Consider the following 17,031-nt stretch of genomic DNA (forward strand, 5'->3'; position numbering starts at 1 on the left):
ACATTAAGCTAATAAATAAATTCGATTAAATCCGGGTGTACAAAAAATATTTCTTTATTACAATTATTCTCTTATATATAACCCCCTGCATAGAAATTTGTTTTCAGGGGGGAAGGGGAGTGAACTATCTCTGCAGCAGACTGAACATGCTCAGTGTTTTCGGATCATCCTTATCATACACAAATAAGGGTGGCTGTGTATTATAATGATACTGACTGAAATTTCGAGAACGATGCTACGTGCGAAAGCAAAAGTATGGGTTCCCTTGGATTTCACGACTCTTCTCTTTCCGCACAGAATAGAGTAAAGCGTTCGCAGCGCACGTCATGGTAAAAATGGGCACTAACGAAGGTTAGCGTCTTAAACATTTCATACAAGTTATATGCTCGAAATGGATTTTTTAATTTACGATAACTCCTATAATCTGTATGAAATGCTTAATATAACTAACGTATTTAATTTGATGATGAAGCATACAATATACATATTATGTGATCTTTGCCTCGTTCCCTGAGTCGATGGACCGCCGCCGCCGCGTACGGGGCTCCTATTTCTGGACAGTTTGCCCTTCGGGCATCTGAAGCAATCTATCCTACGTACCTATTGGCTTAATGTGACTATCTTCAAAAAATTACAGGATCATTGCGATCTACCTGATCTTACGATCGCCCGCCGACTTATACACTGCATAGTGAAGGTCATGAATAAGGAGCTATGATAAGTATCATATTTTATTTATTTATGTATTACAGGTTATTATTAAAAAGTAATTTTGGTACAAGGGCAGACATCTTATCTGCTAGGATCTGATGATTGTCTAATGTGTCAGTGACTACGTTACATTAGGGGAGAGGAGCCTAAAGCGGGTAGGCGCTGTTTTAGCAAATTAAGTGCGATTATTGACAAAGTATGCATATGGAAATATTATGTGAACACTCATGAGTTTTTAGGGTTCCGTAAGTCAAGGGTTCCTACCCTTATAGTTTTGCCATGTCCATCTGTTCCGTGATCGTTAGTGCTAAAAACTGCAATTTGGCATGGATATATAAATTAATCAATCCGGCAATGTAGTAAAATAAAAATAAAAAAACAATAGGGTATGGAGGAGGTTAGGTGGGGATGATTTTTTTTCACTTCAACCCTATAGTTCGGGGTGTCGTTGGATAGGTCTTTCAAAAAAATGGGGTCTATAAGAATTATATTATGATAAAATGAATATTTTCGTAAGGAAAATAAATGTGCGGCCGTCTAGCTTTTGAACCATGGGTCCAAAATTTAAAAATAAACGGATACGATTTTCATTGAGACGTTTATGTGAATTTGCAAAGAAATACCCTTAATTTGCGATAGTTATTTCTAGAAATGAATGATATTAAAATATAGTATATAATAATTATATTAATTATAATTATATATATTACAGTAAATCCAATCCTTCCCTTTCCAAATTTTCGTCTTATCCGTACTTCCTAATTCCTAGTTTCCCTAACTTTTAATACCATTACAACTTGACATTGGCTAATCTACCAAAGTCAGAACAAAAAAAAATGCTATAGGGCCCAGGGGTGGCCAACTTGATTAGACCCAAGATCTCCTGTTTACTAACGAAACCCTGTGCGATCTACCAATTACATACTTCTTGAAACCTTCAATGAAACTGGTCTACGTATTTATATTTTTTGCCTTGCCACAATCGACTGGACTAACAGTCGCGATCGACCAGTCGATCGCGATCGACCTGTTGGCCACACCTGCTATAGGCTGATAAAATAGGTCTAAGTTCATTATTTGTATAAATATAAACAAGTACAACTAAAGTAAAAAAAATAGTTTTGTGATTAAATTCTCCTCGTTTGTAGTAATTACCCGCTTTGGGTTAGCTAGGGGGTAGGGAGAAGCGGATTCTCGGCGAGTCCCTTTTTTTTATTAATAACTATTAGGTAGTTTTATCTTAGAAATTGGATAACTCTTCTGTCAAGTAGAATAAAATTTGTTTGTAAAATAAATTCAAAACTAAAACTTTTAGGCCATCTTCCTGACCTTACCCACTTTAGGCCTCCCTCCCCAACGTAATGATAATGGCAAGATAATGATATGTAGTAAAGCAATTTTTTGTTAGTTTTGTGTTGTGTTTAGACGCAGGATGTCGTACGAGTGGAAGGACAAAGTTGTTTTGATCACGGGGGCCGCAAACGGCATTGGAGCGGCCGTGGTGCGTCAGGTCCTCGAGGAAGGTGCAAAGGTATGTCGAGGTTTTACTGTCAATTTCTGTTATCAAAGTTTTCATCTTTCGCCCAATTGAGTGCATTTATATTTTTTTATATAATACTTAAGTGGCTCGTCAAGCCATCGAAAAGCCATCAACGGATTACGCAATTTACACATTACGCATACTTTGCCGCACATAAAGTGGTAAGACGCATATTTTTTAAATGTTAATTTTACAGCTGACGGTTATTCCACCGCGATAGAACGGGCTGACTGTTTTTTTTAGTTTTAAACAGCATCTAAACTATCATCTGAAAAAGTATCAGCCAGAAGGCGATGACTGACGAAATATGCTCCTGGCCCGCGGTCTATATCCTCAAATTCAAATTCAAATTCAAAATGTTTATTGCATATCACATTACACATTATTAGGTGGAGCTTATAAGTAGGTGGGTTCATATGTGACACCCTGCAAGGGCACAGCAATATACTTAAAACTAACATGCATATATTAACATTATTAATCAAATTTATCATTCAAAAATTCATGTACACTATAATAACATTTGCTGACTAAAAAGGTTTTTAAATTTTTATTAAACATCGGTAATTTTTCAATATTTTTTAGGGAGTTCGGTAAGTGGTTGTATATTTTAATTAACATATAGTGAGGGCTGGATGTAACTAGTTTTAGCTTTGAGAGGGGTAATTGAAGTTTATTTATCCTTATTGATAGATGTACAAAATTGAGAAATGACACTTTACATTAACTAGGTTATACGAAAAAATAAATCATTACAAATGACAGGTTTACTAATAATATTTGATTTTTATGTAGATTTATATATGGAAAAAAAAAATGCCGAAATTGACCTAAACTCATATAACATTTTTTCCTTCTTTTGGCCTCAGAAAAGCGTGGTTAAATTTTTCGCGTTCCTCGTGATACACCGTGTATATATTTAGATATTTATGTACAAATATTATTTGGCCCACAGCACATTGCCATTCTCGACGTAGACGAGACGTCTGGTGTGCCTCTCCAAGATGAAATTAACTCAAAGCACGGGCCCGGCAAAGCGAAGTTCCACCGCTGCGACGTGACCAATGACGATCAGCTGTTCACAGCGTTCGACTCTCTGGTGAAAGAACAGGGGATTATCGATGTGGTCATCAACAATGCGGGAATTATGAATGATACTCCTAATGTTTACAAGAAAGAGATCGATATCAACGTGGTAAGAACAGATAACTTTTGTTTTTTTTCAAATATACAAGCTTATAATATGGCATGACAATACACTGTACCTATCAAAAAAATGGTAACTTTCATATCAAAGCCCTGAGTATCTTCTTATAAGTAAATTTTTATTTTATTTTAAATCAAAACGCGTGTTGTCTTTCTCATACGTTCAACAAACTATTATCTTGAAAATAATGACATTGTATCTGGCTACAGCAATCTCATTCCCTTGGCTATACCTATTCGCGAATTTCCAAGAGATTCAGCTGTTATGGTTGTAATGGAACTACGCACTGGTTTCACAGTCGCCAAAAAATAACGAGATGATAATAAAGCAGCATCTCCTGGGAATTTGCGAATAGGTATGGCCAGAGGAATGAGATTTTTTAGAATGACCCATCTGCTGTTGCGGCAAAATTAAATTCCGTAAATATGCGACACGGTAACCATATATAGTACCTTGGCTATGTTACCTTTTGTTTTATCTCGAGTGAAATTTTGAATCATTAAAAGCGTCTTGAGCTGTCGTACATACCCATAGCGTTAAAATGCTAATAAGTGTTTTTTTTATGGCTTAGGTACGTTCCATTAGGTATGTTGTTAAAGTAAACTTCATAATTTCAAGTACCAAGTAACAACAGGCGGTCTCATCGCTAAAAAGCGATCTCTTCCAGAAAACCTTTAGGAGACAAAATTTAGAACTCATACAAAAGTCAACAGGTAGTGCAAGGAGCTAAATATGGAGACTATTAAATACAAACACACTACATACTACTTATATAAGTATTAAAACAATACCTAATACACTAATAAATATACAATATATATATATACTTACACATATACAATATATAAAAAGCTGAAGAAACTTTGTAGGAAGCTGCTTTTGTCGATTATATTGCGTGCATGTGACATTTTTGGACAAAATAAATCACAAAGAAAAGGTGCTTTTAAAATGATTTATTATTTTCAGACTGCTCTTATAACAAGCACATTGAAAGCTTTGGAGTCGATGAGAGTAGACGGAGGTGGCAAAGGAGGAACCGTCATAAATATCTCCTCGGTAACAGCGCTGTCGCAGTCTCACTGGGTACCCATATATGCTGGTACTAAGGCTGCTGTTTTACAGTTCAGTAACTGCATCGGGGTAAGTGTATAAGTAGGTATAATAAGTGTAGATAGCACAATGCCAATAGATATAACAATGAATGTCACATAAGTAGGAGATGTTAAGTAAGGGATGAAACGCACCCATTTCAGTCGAGGTAGTTTTGCGCTCGAACGCAGTGAGAGAGCTGGGTTTACCCGAGTTTCACTCTTATTCTATTAATATAATTTAACAACAACTTGAGAAGTTGAAGTAGAAACTACTTCAATTTTTAGGGTTTCGTACCTCGAAAGGAAAAACCGGAACCCTTATAGGATCACTTTGTTGTCCGTCCGTCCGTCTGTCTGTTAGTTAAGACCCTTTTTCTAAGGAGCGCGTGGAGGTATCAAGCTGGAATTTATAACCACTCACATGCTTTTGGTAGATGTAGCTACCAGCTGTCACCCTTATTTTGTAATAATAATATAAGTCACTGAAAAATATCAAGCACGTGAGTGGATATCAAATACTCAAGTCTACTGTCCATTGGAGCTGTAAAAAAATCAAACTTCTAAGCCAACGCAATCAATAGATACAGCCGTTTAAAAATTGCGAAAACCGTAAATTTTTAGTTACATCATATAATAAAAATATTTTTAATAATTGATATGACTGGATTGTCGTGATGGGTGAACTTATTTATATACCGACAGGTTTGTACGGAACCCTCGGTGCGCGAGTCCAACTCGCACTTGGTCGGTTTTTTTGGTTACAAAAGCTACATGCATCTCAGTTTCATGTTTTCTTCCGTGAGAAATGAGCCGGAATATTAGGTATTCGTATTTACTCAAGAATCATAATTTTGACAAAAAAAATTGTAACATGAATGTTTGTCAATTGTTTGTGAAAAGATAGACTACTATGTAAATTGAATGACAGTTAAAATGACGCCGTAGACAGAAGGTGTAATAAAAACAACTAGACTTGAATGAGGCTCGGCTTATCAGATATCCATGTTATTGTGACAATGACAGATGGTATATTTTTTCTAACTCAAAAACAATTTCCAGAAAGAGGAATACTTCGCGCAAACAGGCGTGCGAGTGGTGACGGTGTGTTTTGGAGCAACGGCCACTGAGCTGGTTAAATCAACCAAACTGGGATCCCTCGACAAAAACGTTACGCCGAAGTTCATGTCTGAAGCGTTCGAAGCGAAACTGTATATTCAGAAGTAAGTAATCCAATATAATATTATACTTCTATATAACATACGGGTTGGTTTGCAACACCCTTTTGGGGTCCATGTGGTACTTACTTTGTATTTTTTGGAACAACTTTTTGCCATGGTGCAATAAACGATATTATGATTATGATGATTTTAAAAATGTTGGCGGGTTATACTGAACATCTCCACTTTGGTGCTAACCTTGGGGTCGTTGGTTCATAGAAAATATTGACTTAATTATTCATTGAAATGCATATATTAACAGCGTTTTTTTATAGTCATACATTTGACCCCAAAACCTCAAAGATTAATTTGTTCGACTTTGTGTTATTTAATTTACTTATCTACTCTGTAACTGCATTTCTCGTGCTTCTCTTCTATGTACGAATAAAGCATATACGTATACATATATTTTTTATAATTACTTTTGTGTTTACACTCCGAAATTATCATTCGGTGAAGCGGTACTGCTGATGATACTATAAGTACCTATTTACATTGATGGAATTTTAAACTGTTCTGTCAAGTCAGTTCATTTTTATGTTAAAAGTTATGTTTTGTTGTTGTTTGTTGTATGGCCTTCAGTTTATCTGCATTTTTGTAAAGAATAGATCCCTAAACAACTTATTAATACTAAGCGGTAACCATCGGATTTATAAATAATTGTTAAGAAAAAAAAAACGACTTCAATGAGGGAGACCGGGTGAAAGAAAGAAGATTGTTGATTTTGGGTTTCATACAATGAAATTAAAAAGACTTAAAAAGACCTACGAGAGAGAGAGAATTAAAAACTAAAAAGACCTACGCCTAATTATGTAAAAAAGGAGGTAAAGTGATTTTTTTGTCACTGCACCCACCTTGACACATTTCAGATTGGCCCTATGACCTTTATGATGATTTGACTGGTAAGATACCCACAATAGGGTATTCGACTGTATTTAGAATAAATTATTTCACACCATGCATGAAATAAAGCACCAGATAATTATTAGGAAAACATAGAGAGCAGTTATTTTTAAACACAAGTTCTATATAATATAATAAATAGGATAGAAGTATAAAAAAGTAGGTGAGTTGACTGTGACGTCATTGTGTAATGTTTCATATGAATTTGTTCATATGCTTGATTTGTTGATGAAAATACTGAGATAACTATATACATGCCTTTAACATTTGAGGAGTTACCTCGATTCCTCATGAACCCCGTCGTCAGAACTCGAACTTGACAAATATTTGTCTCGAAAATCTAATTTGCTTAACAAACACAGCGAAGGCGACAGATCGCCAAACGTGAACTATGCGTCGTTGAAGAGTTCCATTCTGATCAGCATCAGCAGTTCCACTTCATCAAATGTCACTTTTTAAAATGTAAATGCTTGATTTGTAGATGAAAATACAAAAATCATTATATGTATGCCTTTCACATTTGAAGAGTTCCCTCGATTCCTCATGGATCCCATCATCAGAACTGAGTTTTGACAAAAACGGGACCAATCTGTATATAAACAAATTCAATCAAAGAAATAATTTTCAAAATCGATTCAGAAATGACGGAGTTATGATGTAACAAACATTTAAAAAAAAGTTTTGAAATCTTGAAGTCTGTTTATGAACGTGTACTGGACGTATCTTATTGCTTTCCTCAATTGGAAGTAATTTCGCTGAGATTGCAATGTGCCACAACCCCTTTGAATCCTTTTTAAATACGCTTACTCGAGCACTTTTCACGCGGCTTGTTGCGATTGCGCGAGGCGCCGGGCAACTGCCCCGCTCGCCACCCCCAAAGACCGCCACTGTCCACGACCACCACAAAGTTATGTCCGCCAAGTTAAGTTACGCCTCCGATTTTTACAGTCAATACAATGTGGTGCGTTGTACCCAACAAACGAATGTACCTATTGTTGTTTTCTTATTCTATAAACTCTAAGCGCCTGATAGAATGAAATAGCATCAATGCAGTATAAAACCATTTTCAGGACAGAGTCGGCGGCAGCGGGCGTGGTGTCGGCGTACAAGCAAGGAGCCAGCGGCAGCACGTGGCTGGCCACGCGCGACCTGCCCGTACGAGACATCACCGACAACGTCGTCCGCGCATACCAGATTCTTGGCGAATTCAATTAAATATGTTTAGATGGAGTAAGACAAACATTGGGACAAGAGAAGGAACATTTGAAGGGAATCCTCATACTATTTTTCTTGCCTAAGTAAAAGAAACTAGGTACGTGACTTTACATATGATAGAGGAGGCAAACGAGCAGACGGATCACCTGATGGGAAGTGATTACCGCCGCCCAGGGACACCTGCAACACCAGAGGGGTTGTAAGTGCGTTGCCGGATTTAAGATGGGAGTACGCTCTTTTCTTGAATGTGTGAAGGTCGTATCGGTTCGGAAATACCGTAGGCGACAGTTCATTGCACAGTTTAGCTGAGCGAGGCAGAAATAATTAAAAAAATAGAATGTTCACCACACCAACTGGTAAAGGCACTACGAAAAGGCTAAACGAATGAGAAAGTTGCATTTTATCCACATGTGGGGCAAAGTAATCAGATGCAAATTTTGAGTTGTTTCCTTATGTTAGCTACTCGTAGGAGAATGGACTTTTAAATAATGACTTTGAATGATTATTTTTTTATTATGTTCATTTGAATTTGATTTCATTTTTTTTTTTGGTATTTCATAGTTAGTAGATTCCTCGTGTTGGTGCGGTGAAAAAGTTTGTGTTTCTTTGTAAAACAAATAACTATTATTGCGTTTTAAAAAGTACCTGTATTTATGGACTTAAGTATCTGAAATATATCTCACATAGGTACGCCAATCCAAAACAGCTTTTTGTAATTGCGTTTACTTTTTAGTTAATTACACGAATTTTAAAATATATATCTTTATTACTTGATCTTTTTCACAATATACAGAATGTAAATTACTGTTTGTTGTGTGCGTAAAGCACCATAAGTGCTCACTTAATTTGTTTTCCAAAAACGTAATTTTACCGATTACATTAAAAAATGTTTCATTGACAACATTGACTTATTTCAAATAACTTATAAGCATCTGGGGGCACGGCAGTGCCCCCACCAAGTCGAGCAAAAAAGCATCACGGCCGTACCATCCTTTTCTCGAAGCAATTCAGACCATTTTCGACCCCCTGTAACTTCGTTGTGGATAAAACTAGAAGACTGAAATTTTCAGTAACCATGCAGGCATTGTAAAGACACGGTATATTTCAAATTTCATTCAATTTGAACCAGTATTTTAAGAATTATAACGGGTCAAATTTCTTAATTTTGTCACTCACTGACTCACCGATCATCAAAATTCTAAGGCACTTCTAGCAGACCTAGAAGCTTCAAATTTGGAATATAAGTAGTGTTTGGTGTATGAATCAAGGAAAAACTAAAAAATCTAGAAAAGACCGCAAAAAAAAATTAAGCCCATACAGCCAAGTCTTCAGTTAAATTTTTCAATATTGGCTTTATTCGTAACGATGTTTTATTTATGTTTTACGGCAGTTATTATTATTGCGTGCGAAGCCGCGGGTTTAAGCTAGTCCCATATAAATATAGGCGCATGGTAGTGCCCCTGCCAAATCGAGCAAAAAAATGGGTATTCCTGTCATGAAAAAAAGTTCATAAGTCAGAGAGAGGGCTTTAAGAAAATTCGTTGCTGGTAGATATACATATATACAATAAGTAGAAGGTACCGAAAAGGAAAAAAGTAGAACTGTCTACAAAATACAAAAAGAAATGAGATCCCATCAAAAACAATACTTGTCAAAAAAACCAAGTCTCGCAACTCAGTTGTTCTGCGGTAAAAAGTTGTGAGATCCATGTAATACCAAGTCGGTTATTAATTTATTCAGTCTCTACTTAAGCGACTTTCTGTCTTAATACGTCCAGTCTCTAAGACCACGATCGTGGTCCATAACAATTGAAAATCAATTGTGTCTGGAATCTCCGTACTCGAAGCATTAAGTTGTTACGTAATAATTAACAGCATCTTATAGTGACGCATATCAATATTAAAATTCTTTAATGTTTTATATAAATATATTGAGACTTGGCCATCGCCTGAAAACATGTGTAAATTCAATCGCCTGGAAACACATGTAAATTCAATTATTTAGTGCGATGGCCAAGTCTCAATATATTTATATAAAACATTAAAGAATTTTAATATTGATATGCGTCACTATAAGATGCTGTTAATCATTACGTAACAACTTAATGCTTCGAGTACGGAGATTCCAGACACAATTGATTTTCAATTGTTATGGACCACGATCGTGGTCTTAGAGACTGGACGTATTAAGACAGAAAGTCGCTTAAGTAGAGACTGAATAAATTAATAACCGACTTGGTATTACATGGATCTCACAACTTTTTACCGCAGAACAACTGAGTTGCGAGACTTGGTTTTTTTGACAAGTATTGTTTTTGATGGGTTATATTTTACGCAAAATAGGCGCCAGTCGTCGAGTTGCGGAAAATCGCCCGTATCACAATTACAAGCATTATATTGTTTTTTTTTTACTCCAGCACTTCATTCTGTAAATTAAATAATGTATAGTACAACAGTTGTTACTTTAAAGACTAACTTGTATGCATATATATATTTACAAAACAAATTTGGTTTACTCTTGTATCTCCATAGGTATTTACTTCGATTTTGGTACATACTAAGATCTTTAATTTTTGGGCCTGTATTTACAAAACATGACTTCGTCTCGTTTTGTAACTTCGGCTATTGAATTTTAAGAACACTTATTATGTACCTGTTGTAAAAAATACACATACTTATTTGCTCGTCATAATAGACAAAGCAAATTCGCGAACTATTTACTTCTATGCTATAAAAAGAGCATTAAGATAAAACATTTTATTGCAATTAAAAATTATGGCATGGCATGTACAGCGAGTATGTCATAGGCCTTCCTGATATCCCCAGTGATATCTTTAACGGGCTCATCTCGTGTAGCCAACCAGGTACTGCCGCTCTCTCCGCGTTTGTAGGCTTCCACAATTCCTTTGGCTGCTGATTCCATTCTGAAAATAAAACAATACAAATCTAGGTTTTTCACACATTAATATTGTCTATACTAACCTCCTCTTTAATCTAGATATTTTATAATATCGTTTTGACTTAACATACTTTAGATTTGACCAATCAACAGAACTCTCATTGCACAGCGTTACAGCGCAGCATCAGCAAAGTACAGCATCACTTTTGTTTAAGCTGTCTCTGAAATCTTGATCTAAAAATATTTAGTGCTTACTTCTGTAATCTCATCGTGGGAAATGCTTCCCCGTATTGAGCATCGTAATACTTGTCGAAGCGGCCTGTTTTCTGCGGCTTGAGTAGGCCCGTATCGGTAACGCCTAGGCATACAGTAATCACTCGTACGCCCGATCTGCTGTAGTGCTCCTCCATCTGAAAGTAGGATGTAGAATGCGATTTTAATTGAAACTACCGTTTCTATACATACATCTTTTTGTCATTTTGAAGAACGCAAATTTATATTAAAATGGGTTAATTCCCCCCATTGAATGTAGATTTTTACCTAATATTATTTTCTGTAGACTTTAGGTGTCTCAAAATACGCTCAAGTTTGTCATATCTGGCAGAATTAAGTGTAGTCCAGTCACCATCAGATATATTGGAGCGACCAAGGTGTTCACAAATATGTGAACAAAGCCTCTATTACCATGACATTAAAGTCCATGTTTACATATTTTTGAGCCCCTTGGCTGATCGTATATATCGGATGATGAGTGTATACTTAAGTCTAAGCGGGAATCCGATGTAGTGGCAATAGAAAGTCGGGCTATGTGCACTCACTCCAAGGCAGTTGCTGAACTGCAGGACCGCGCTCTTGGTAGCCCAGTAGACTGGCAGCGTTGGATGCTGACACAGTGCGACCACGGATGACATGTTGATGATGGTGCCACCCTTCCCACCTTCATCGCGACGCATCATTTCCAAGGCTCGAAGAGAACCGGTTACGAGAGCCATCTGAGAAACAGTTGTTGGTCAAGATTATGACAAATATTAGTCCGCCCTCCAGGGTACCTTCTCGAACAGTATGAGTCTAATATTATTAGTGTGTTGTCATGGTAACCCATACGATTTGACAGTTCTTGGACTAATATTATAACTACTAATATACCGTTCTAGAAATGGGTCCAAGGCCGATGATGGAAATTAGTACAATACAATAGGATACCGGATATCCGGATGCGTCGTGTTGGTACAGTTCCCAGCGTCGCCAACATAGGTGTCCTTAATCACTTTCATTAAGATTAGCTTGATGGTGTTAATAAGATAGACAGGTGGACTTAGGGTCAGCGGAAAATAAATAGATATTGAATATGAAATCTAGGTACTCACCACATTAATAGATATTTCCTTCTTATAAGTCTGCCAGCTGTCATTCATGATCGCGGCATTGTTGATCACCACGTCAATGTGGCCACGTGTGTTCTTGACCTCGGCCATGATGAGCAAGAACACTTCTTCATCGGTGATGTCACACAGGTGGAACTTCACTTTGTCGGGCCCGTACTTCGCGTTCAATTCGTCTTGGAAAGCTTCACCAGCATCTTTGGCTATATCTAGTATGGCTACATGCTGAAATATACGTAGGTGTTTAACGGCTCGATTCGAAGAATGCAATACGATAATGATAAGTTCTGGTTTAGATAAGTTCTCATTTAGATATGGTTTGTATGTCGTATAATTGACAGAAGCAGCTCGATTCGGGCAACCAATGACACTTTGACGTTAGGAATATCGTGGATAGATCTTATTGGGATCACAGCGGAATCAAAATAAACGTCAATTTTGACATGTCGTTTAGTTATAGATCTTTTAAAGGTCTTTCCAAGATCTTAAACGTGTCTTAATCATTTTTAGAATCGGTCCGTATTACATCTTGATTATTAGGTAAGAAAAGATAGTTATGGTCACGGTTTTTTATATCGTTTTTTAAGTGACTTTACATATTAAAGTGTCGTCTACGATACCTACTGTCCATAAAAGCACTCCTCTATCTACCGAGGCCGGAGATTATCGTATATACCCATATATACCGTATACACGTATTTTGATGTAAATAATGCTGCTTTTCGACTGCGAGTATCAAGACTGGTAATTTATTTATTCGTATGGCATTATGATTATGAGTCGTTCTACAGTTTTATTTTTACAGATTTATATCTAGGTTCTTTACCCATTGGGCTGCGTTCTCACTAAACGCTATTAAGTCCAGAGGGTCACCAGGGTACATTCGGTTCGGGCACTCGTTAATAATATGGTGGATAGGTTGTATAGGCGCTCCGCAATCGCATTCCGGGGTGTTTTTCCATCCACACCTAAACATGAAATCGCCAGATCGGCCGTGCTCTGTGCGAAGTCTATTAAGCTGGCACCATTCGCGTCTTGGGGCCGAGAAGCCTTTGGGCCTTTCAGTGGGATTGTAGTCGCTGCAAGTTGTAGGCAGGTTGGAATTCCATTCCTTCATCCATTTATCTCCGATGTTAAAATTGTAATTGTAAAAGACTGGTAATCTACTTAAGTGACAAATATGGGACTCAAAATACTGCACGGAGATCCGGCCGCGGTAGACAGGGGATACCTACGTTTTTTCTCAAAATGTTGACAAATGTATTTGGCTTGGTTTGGCCGGTAATATCCACATTTGGTAGACGAAAGGTTAACATAACTAAGCGTTGTTTGAACCAGAGTAAATACAACGAACAAGGACTCACAAAAATAACGGATACCATAGGAGCAAGTCATGTAATATTGTGTTGTGTCAGATTATAGTTTTGTAAACTAGAGATTGGTTATCTTATCGGCCGATATGAGAACTACATTGCAGTGAAGTTCAAACAGTTAATATTACCCTGCTACAGCCGTAGAACTACTAAAACTGATTGGAGGTCATTAGCTGATTGTTCCTGCTTACGATTTCATGACAAGCTGGTTTAGATTTTGCCATTTATTTAAACCTGAATTTGTGATGACTCGCAATCTTCGTTGTTTAACATATTATTAATAATAATAATAATAAAATGATTTTATTTCGGATAAAAAAAGTTATTGCAGTTGATCGTACCTAATGCAATACTAAAAAAAATAATTGACTGTAATCTCCACATTAACAAGTCGCACTCTCCGGGAAACCACTCAAAGGGCAATGGAGCTAGCTATGCTTGGAGTTTCTCTGTGGAATCGAATCAGTAATGATGAGATCCGCAGGTGAACTAGAGTTTTCGACATAGCTCAGAGTTACAATCCTTAAATGACAATGGGCAGGGCACATTGCGGCCGTGGGGGCAGAAAGGTTCTTGAGTAGCGATCAAGGACGACGGAGGAGTAGAGACTAGAGAGTACGTAGTGACAACAGAGCAGCGTGGGAGGGCCACAGGATGGGCCGACGATCTGGTCAAAATCCTCTCTCCGGTAAAATTAAAATGGCTTAAGTTAGGTATGTTGCTTGCCGTAGGGTATCGAACATTTAAGCGCGTTTTATAGGTATACTCGTATCGGCAACGTTCCGTTATGACTATGCAATGGGATTGTGTTGTCATTGTCTAGCTAATTTACATGAATTGTTATATTACCTGAACTTTTTCTTCCATTAGTAGTCTTACGACGCCAGAGCCGACGCCGCTGGCCCCGCCGGTGATTAACACTACCTTGTCTTCAAGGTCATTCATCTTGATCTTTGATTTTACGTCGGTATCAGGGTATTATATTCGAGAACCCCTTCGACGACTTGGATTTTGATTTTCACTGTAACCTCCCAGGCCCTATACAACTTAGCCGATTATATTAATAAAAGTTTTAATTGAAAGTCTTTCTTGTTCAAACGTTAGAGCGGATAGAATTCCAAAAACATGTTTACAAAAAAAAAAGCACATATAAAGATTTTTAATGTATTTGAAATACCTATCCAACGACACTAAAGGATTGCAGCGAAAAAAAAATAGTTTTTCTAGTATTACCTAACTACCACTGGGCTAAGCTGAAGAAGTGCAGACAAAGAGACGAATATGACGCACGTATAAGGATTCCTAGAACATCAAAGTCTCTAGGATCTAGGAGGTTATGATATTTTTATGATGGAGGTTATATTGTTTGACATGATGCCAACGGCCGCTTTCTATCACCGCACCGCTCGCCGTCGGCAGCGTGTTCATCCTCACACCCTAGAACCTAAATGGTCGCGTACTGTGCGGTTTAAGAAAAATTTACTCCCGTGGACGCTTCGGCTGTGGAATGAGCTTCCTGCCGAGGTTTTCCCGAGGGGTTACAGTATGGGGTTCCACAAAAAAGAAGTGTACAGGTTTTTAAAGGGTCGGCAACGCGCATGTAATATCTCTGGTGTTACAGGCGTTCTTAGTCTACGGTGACTGCTTACCATCAGGCGGCCCTATGCTTGTTTGCCACCTACGTTGTATATAAAAAAATATTTTTCACTCATGACAACAACTCACAATTTTCTTGCTCCGTGTGCAAAATACAACTAGATCAATCCTTCGTCATATAATAATAAGTAAGCCAAATAGATTAGATTTAGAATCAGTAAATAACAAATATGAGTTTTATCTACTTCATTGGAGGTGATATATACCATGATAACATTTTTAAGCGAAAGCGATGGCACGTCTAACACATTCAATTGGCCTAGTAAATATGTATATGTCGGGAAGTCATTAGTACGGATCCTCAATTGACAACGAAACGCAAGCGCAGTATTGGCGTGCTTCTACTGAGTCTGGCCTGACGTTCGTGCACGACCGGTGGAGGGGGATGCACAAAACCAGGTGTACTGGACCGGAGCGGTCATTATTTGCTCAGATTGCCTGGCGTGCAGACGTATCAGGCCAGGAACAGTATTACGTTTCGTACCTAGTGAATTATTTTGTAATTATTGTCGAATTATAAACTCAGTTGATTGTTTCTTGAATGTTTCATCTTGCCCGCACCTACCTTATGCGCTCACAATGTCTGATGAGTCCAACATGCCTCATCGACCGTCTCGTCCTCCGTCATCAGATGTGGGATTAGAGCGGGCCATCGAGCGCGAAGATGGAACGCGAAGTGTACGAAGTGATGATCAAAATTGGCGGCTTTTATTTGAAATGCAAAATTCTAACATGAAAGCATTAATTGAGGCTCTTAATAAGCCTCAGCGTTCTGACAAACATGTGAATCTCCCGGAATTCGACCCTGACAAGACCGATGTGGATGCACAGTCGTGGTGTGCAACAGCCGACTTGTGTTTCGCCGACAACCCTGTGGAAGGGGGGCAATTGATTGTTGTAATAAGTAAAGCCTTGAAGGGAGCGGCTTCGGCGTGGTTATCCCAGATATCTTATGCGGGCATGACCTGGCCACAATTCAAGGAGTTGTTTGTGGCTAGATTTGTGTGCCCTGAAACAACTGCGGGTACCCTGATAAATCTTAACTCGGATAAACCTAAAGAAAACGAGACCTTAGCGGCCTACGGGAGTCGAGTGATGACGTCACTGCTTAATCGTTGGAAAAATGCTACTGTCGAACAAATCGCTGTGTCACAAACGCTCGCACATCTGGCACAATTTGATACACGATTACAACGATTGGCATTTACGACGGAGATAAATAATCGTCAACATTTGCAACAAGAGCTACAGGCGTTTACCTATCTGAAACGCAAATTCTATGCTGGTGGTGATCATAAGGGATTCGACAGCAAACGTATGAAGGTTTCCACCGCAATCAAATGCTTTCATTGCGGTAAGAATGGACATAAACAATCGGATTGTCTACATCGTAAAAAGGATGGAAAAGCTAAACCTGTGAACTCACAACACCCTGCCACAGTGACGAAGCCTAATCAACAAAAAACCACATCGAGCACTATCGTCTGTTTCAAATGCGGTACAACGGGCCACATAGCAAGCCGCTGCACCAGCGGAGGAGGCGCAGCTGCGACGACTAACAAGGAGCTTCGTGTCGACGTGTGCAGCGTGGACCCTCCGGGCGGGATTTTGAACCATCAAGGTCAGTGTTTTACTTTTCATTTTGATTCCGGTGCAGAGTGCTCACTAGTAAAAGAAAGTATAGCATCTAAATTTTGTGGAAAACGTGAGCACAATGTTGTTAGTTTAAAAGGTATCAGTCAATCAAGTGTTTCAAGTAGCGAACAGGTTTCATGTGTTGTAAACATTGTCAACCACCTGATTGAAACTTTATTGCACGTTTTGCCTGACGTTTGTTT

The 17,031-nt window shown here is 38.0% G+C and overlaps 2 protein-coding genes across 5 annotated transcripts; one reads left to right on the forward strand and one right to left on the reverse strand.

Moving 5' to 3' along the window:
• Positions 1-1,361: 1,361 nt before the first annotated feature.
• LOC133521190 (15-hydroxyprostaglandin dehydrogenase [NAD(+)]-like) lies at positions 1,362-8,640 on the forward strand. Its single transcript, XM_061856017.1, has 5 exons — positions 1,362-2,242; positions 3,207-3,446; positions 4,425-4,598; positions 5,609-5,769; positions 7,740-8,640. Exons 1-5 carry the CDS (start codon positions 2,144-2,146, stop codon positions 7,882-7,884), a joined length of 819 nt encoding a protein of 272 aa, XP_061712001.1. The 5' UTR covers positions 1,362-2,143; the 3' UTR covers positions 7,885-8,640.
• Positions 8,641-10,625: 1,985 nt separating this feature from the next.
• Positions 10,626-15,463, reverse strand: LOC133521192 (15-hydroxyprostaglandin dehydrogenase [NAD(+)]-like). 4 transcript variants are annotated; one of them, XM_061856020.1, is made up of 6 exons: positions 15,187-15,463; positions 14,387-14,540; positions 12,150-12,389; positions 11,601-11,774; positions 11,038-11,192; positions 10,626-10,807 (listed from the first exon to the last, which is right to left on the reverse strand). In XM_061856020.1, the coding sequence occupies exons 2-6, from the start codon at positions 14,480-14,482 to the stop codon at positions 10,657-10,659; spliced, it is 816 nt and encodes a 271-aa protein (XP_061712004.1). In that variant the 5' UTR covers positions 14,483-14,540; positions 15,187-15,463; the 3' UTR covers positions 10,626-10,656. The 4 variants fall into 4 exon arrangements, with proteins under 4 accessions (XP_061712004.1, XP_061712003.1, XP_061712002.1 ...); XM_061856019.1 differs by having other exon boundaries at positions 14,387-14,575; XM_061856018.1 differs by having other exon boundaries at positions 14,387-14,583.
• Positions 15,464-17,031: the final 1,568 nt, after the last annotated feature.

This window comes from Cydia pomonella, chromosome 9 (assembly GCF_033807575.1).
Source record: "Cydia pomonella isolate Wapato2018A chromosome 9, ilCydPomo1, whole genome shotgun sequence".
In the NCBI taxonomy this organism is placed as follows: Eukaryota; Metazoa; Arthropoda; class Insecta; order Lepidoptera; family Tortricidae; genus Cydia; species Cydia pomonella.

Bases quoted from the DNA above. Each gene is read 5' to 3' on its own strand.
- LOC133521192 (XM_061856020.1), bottom strand. From the start codon at position 14,482: ATGAATGACCTTGAAGACAAGGTAGTGTTAATCACCGGCGGGGCCAGC. The intron at 12,390-14,386 runs GTAATATAACAA...CGTATATTTCAG, and splicing joins TAATGGAAGAAAAAGTTCAG to CATGTAGCCATACTAGATAT. The intron at 11,193-11,600 runs GTGAGTGCACAT...TCCTACTTTCAG, and splicing joins AGTTCAGCAACTGCCTTGGA to ATGGAGGAGCACTACAGCAG.
- LOC133521190 (XM_061856017.1), top strand. From the start codon at position 2,144: ATGTCGTACGAGTGGAAGGACAAAGTTGTTTTGATCACGGGGGCCGCA. The intron at 3,447-4,424 runs GTAAGAACAGAT...TATTATTTTCAG, and splicing joins AAGAGATCGATATCAACGTG to ACTGCTCTTATAACAAGCAC. The intron at 5,770-7,739 runs GTAAGTAATCCA...AACCATTTTCAG, and splicing joins GCGAAACTGTATATTCAGAA to GACAGAGTCGGCGGCAGCGG.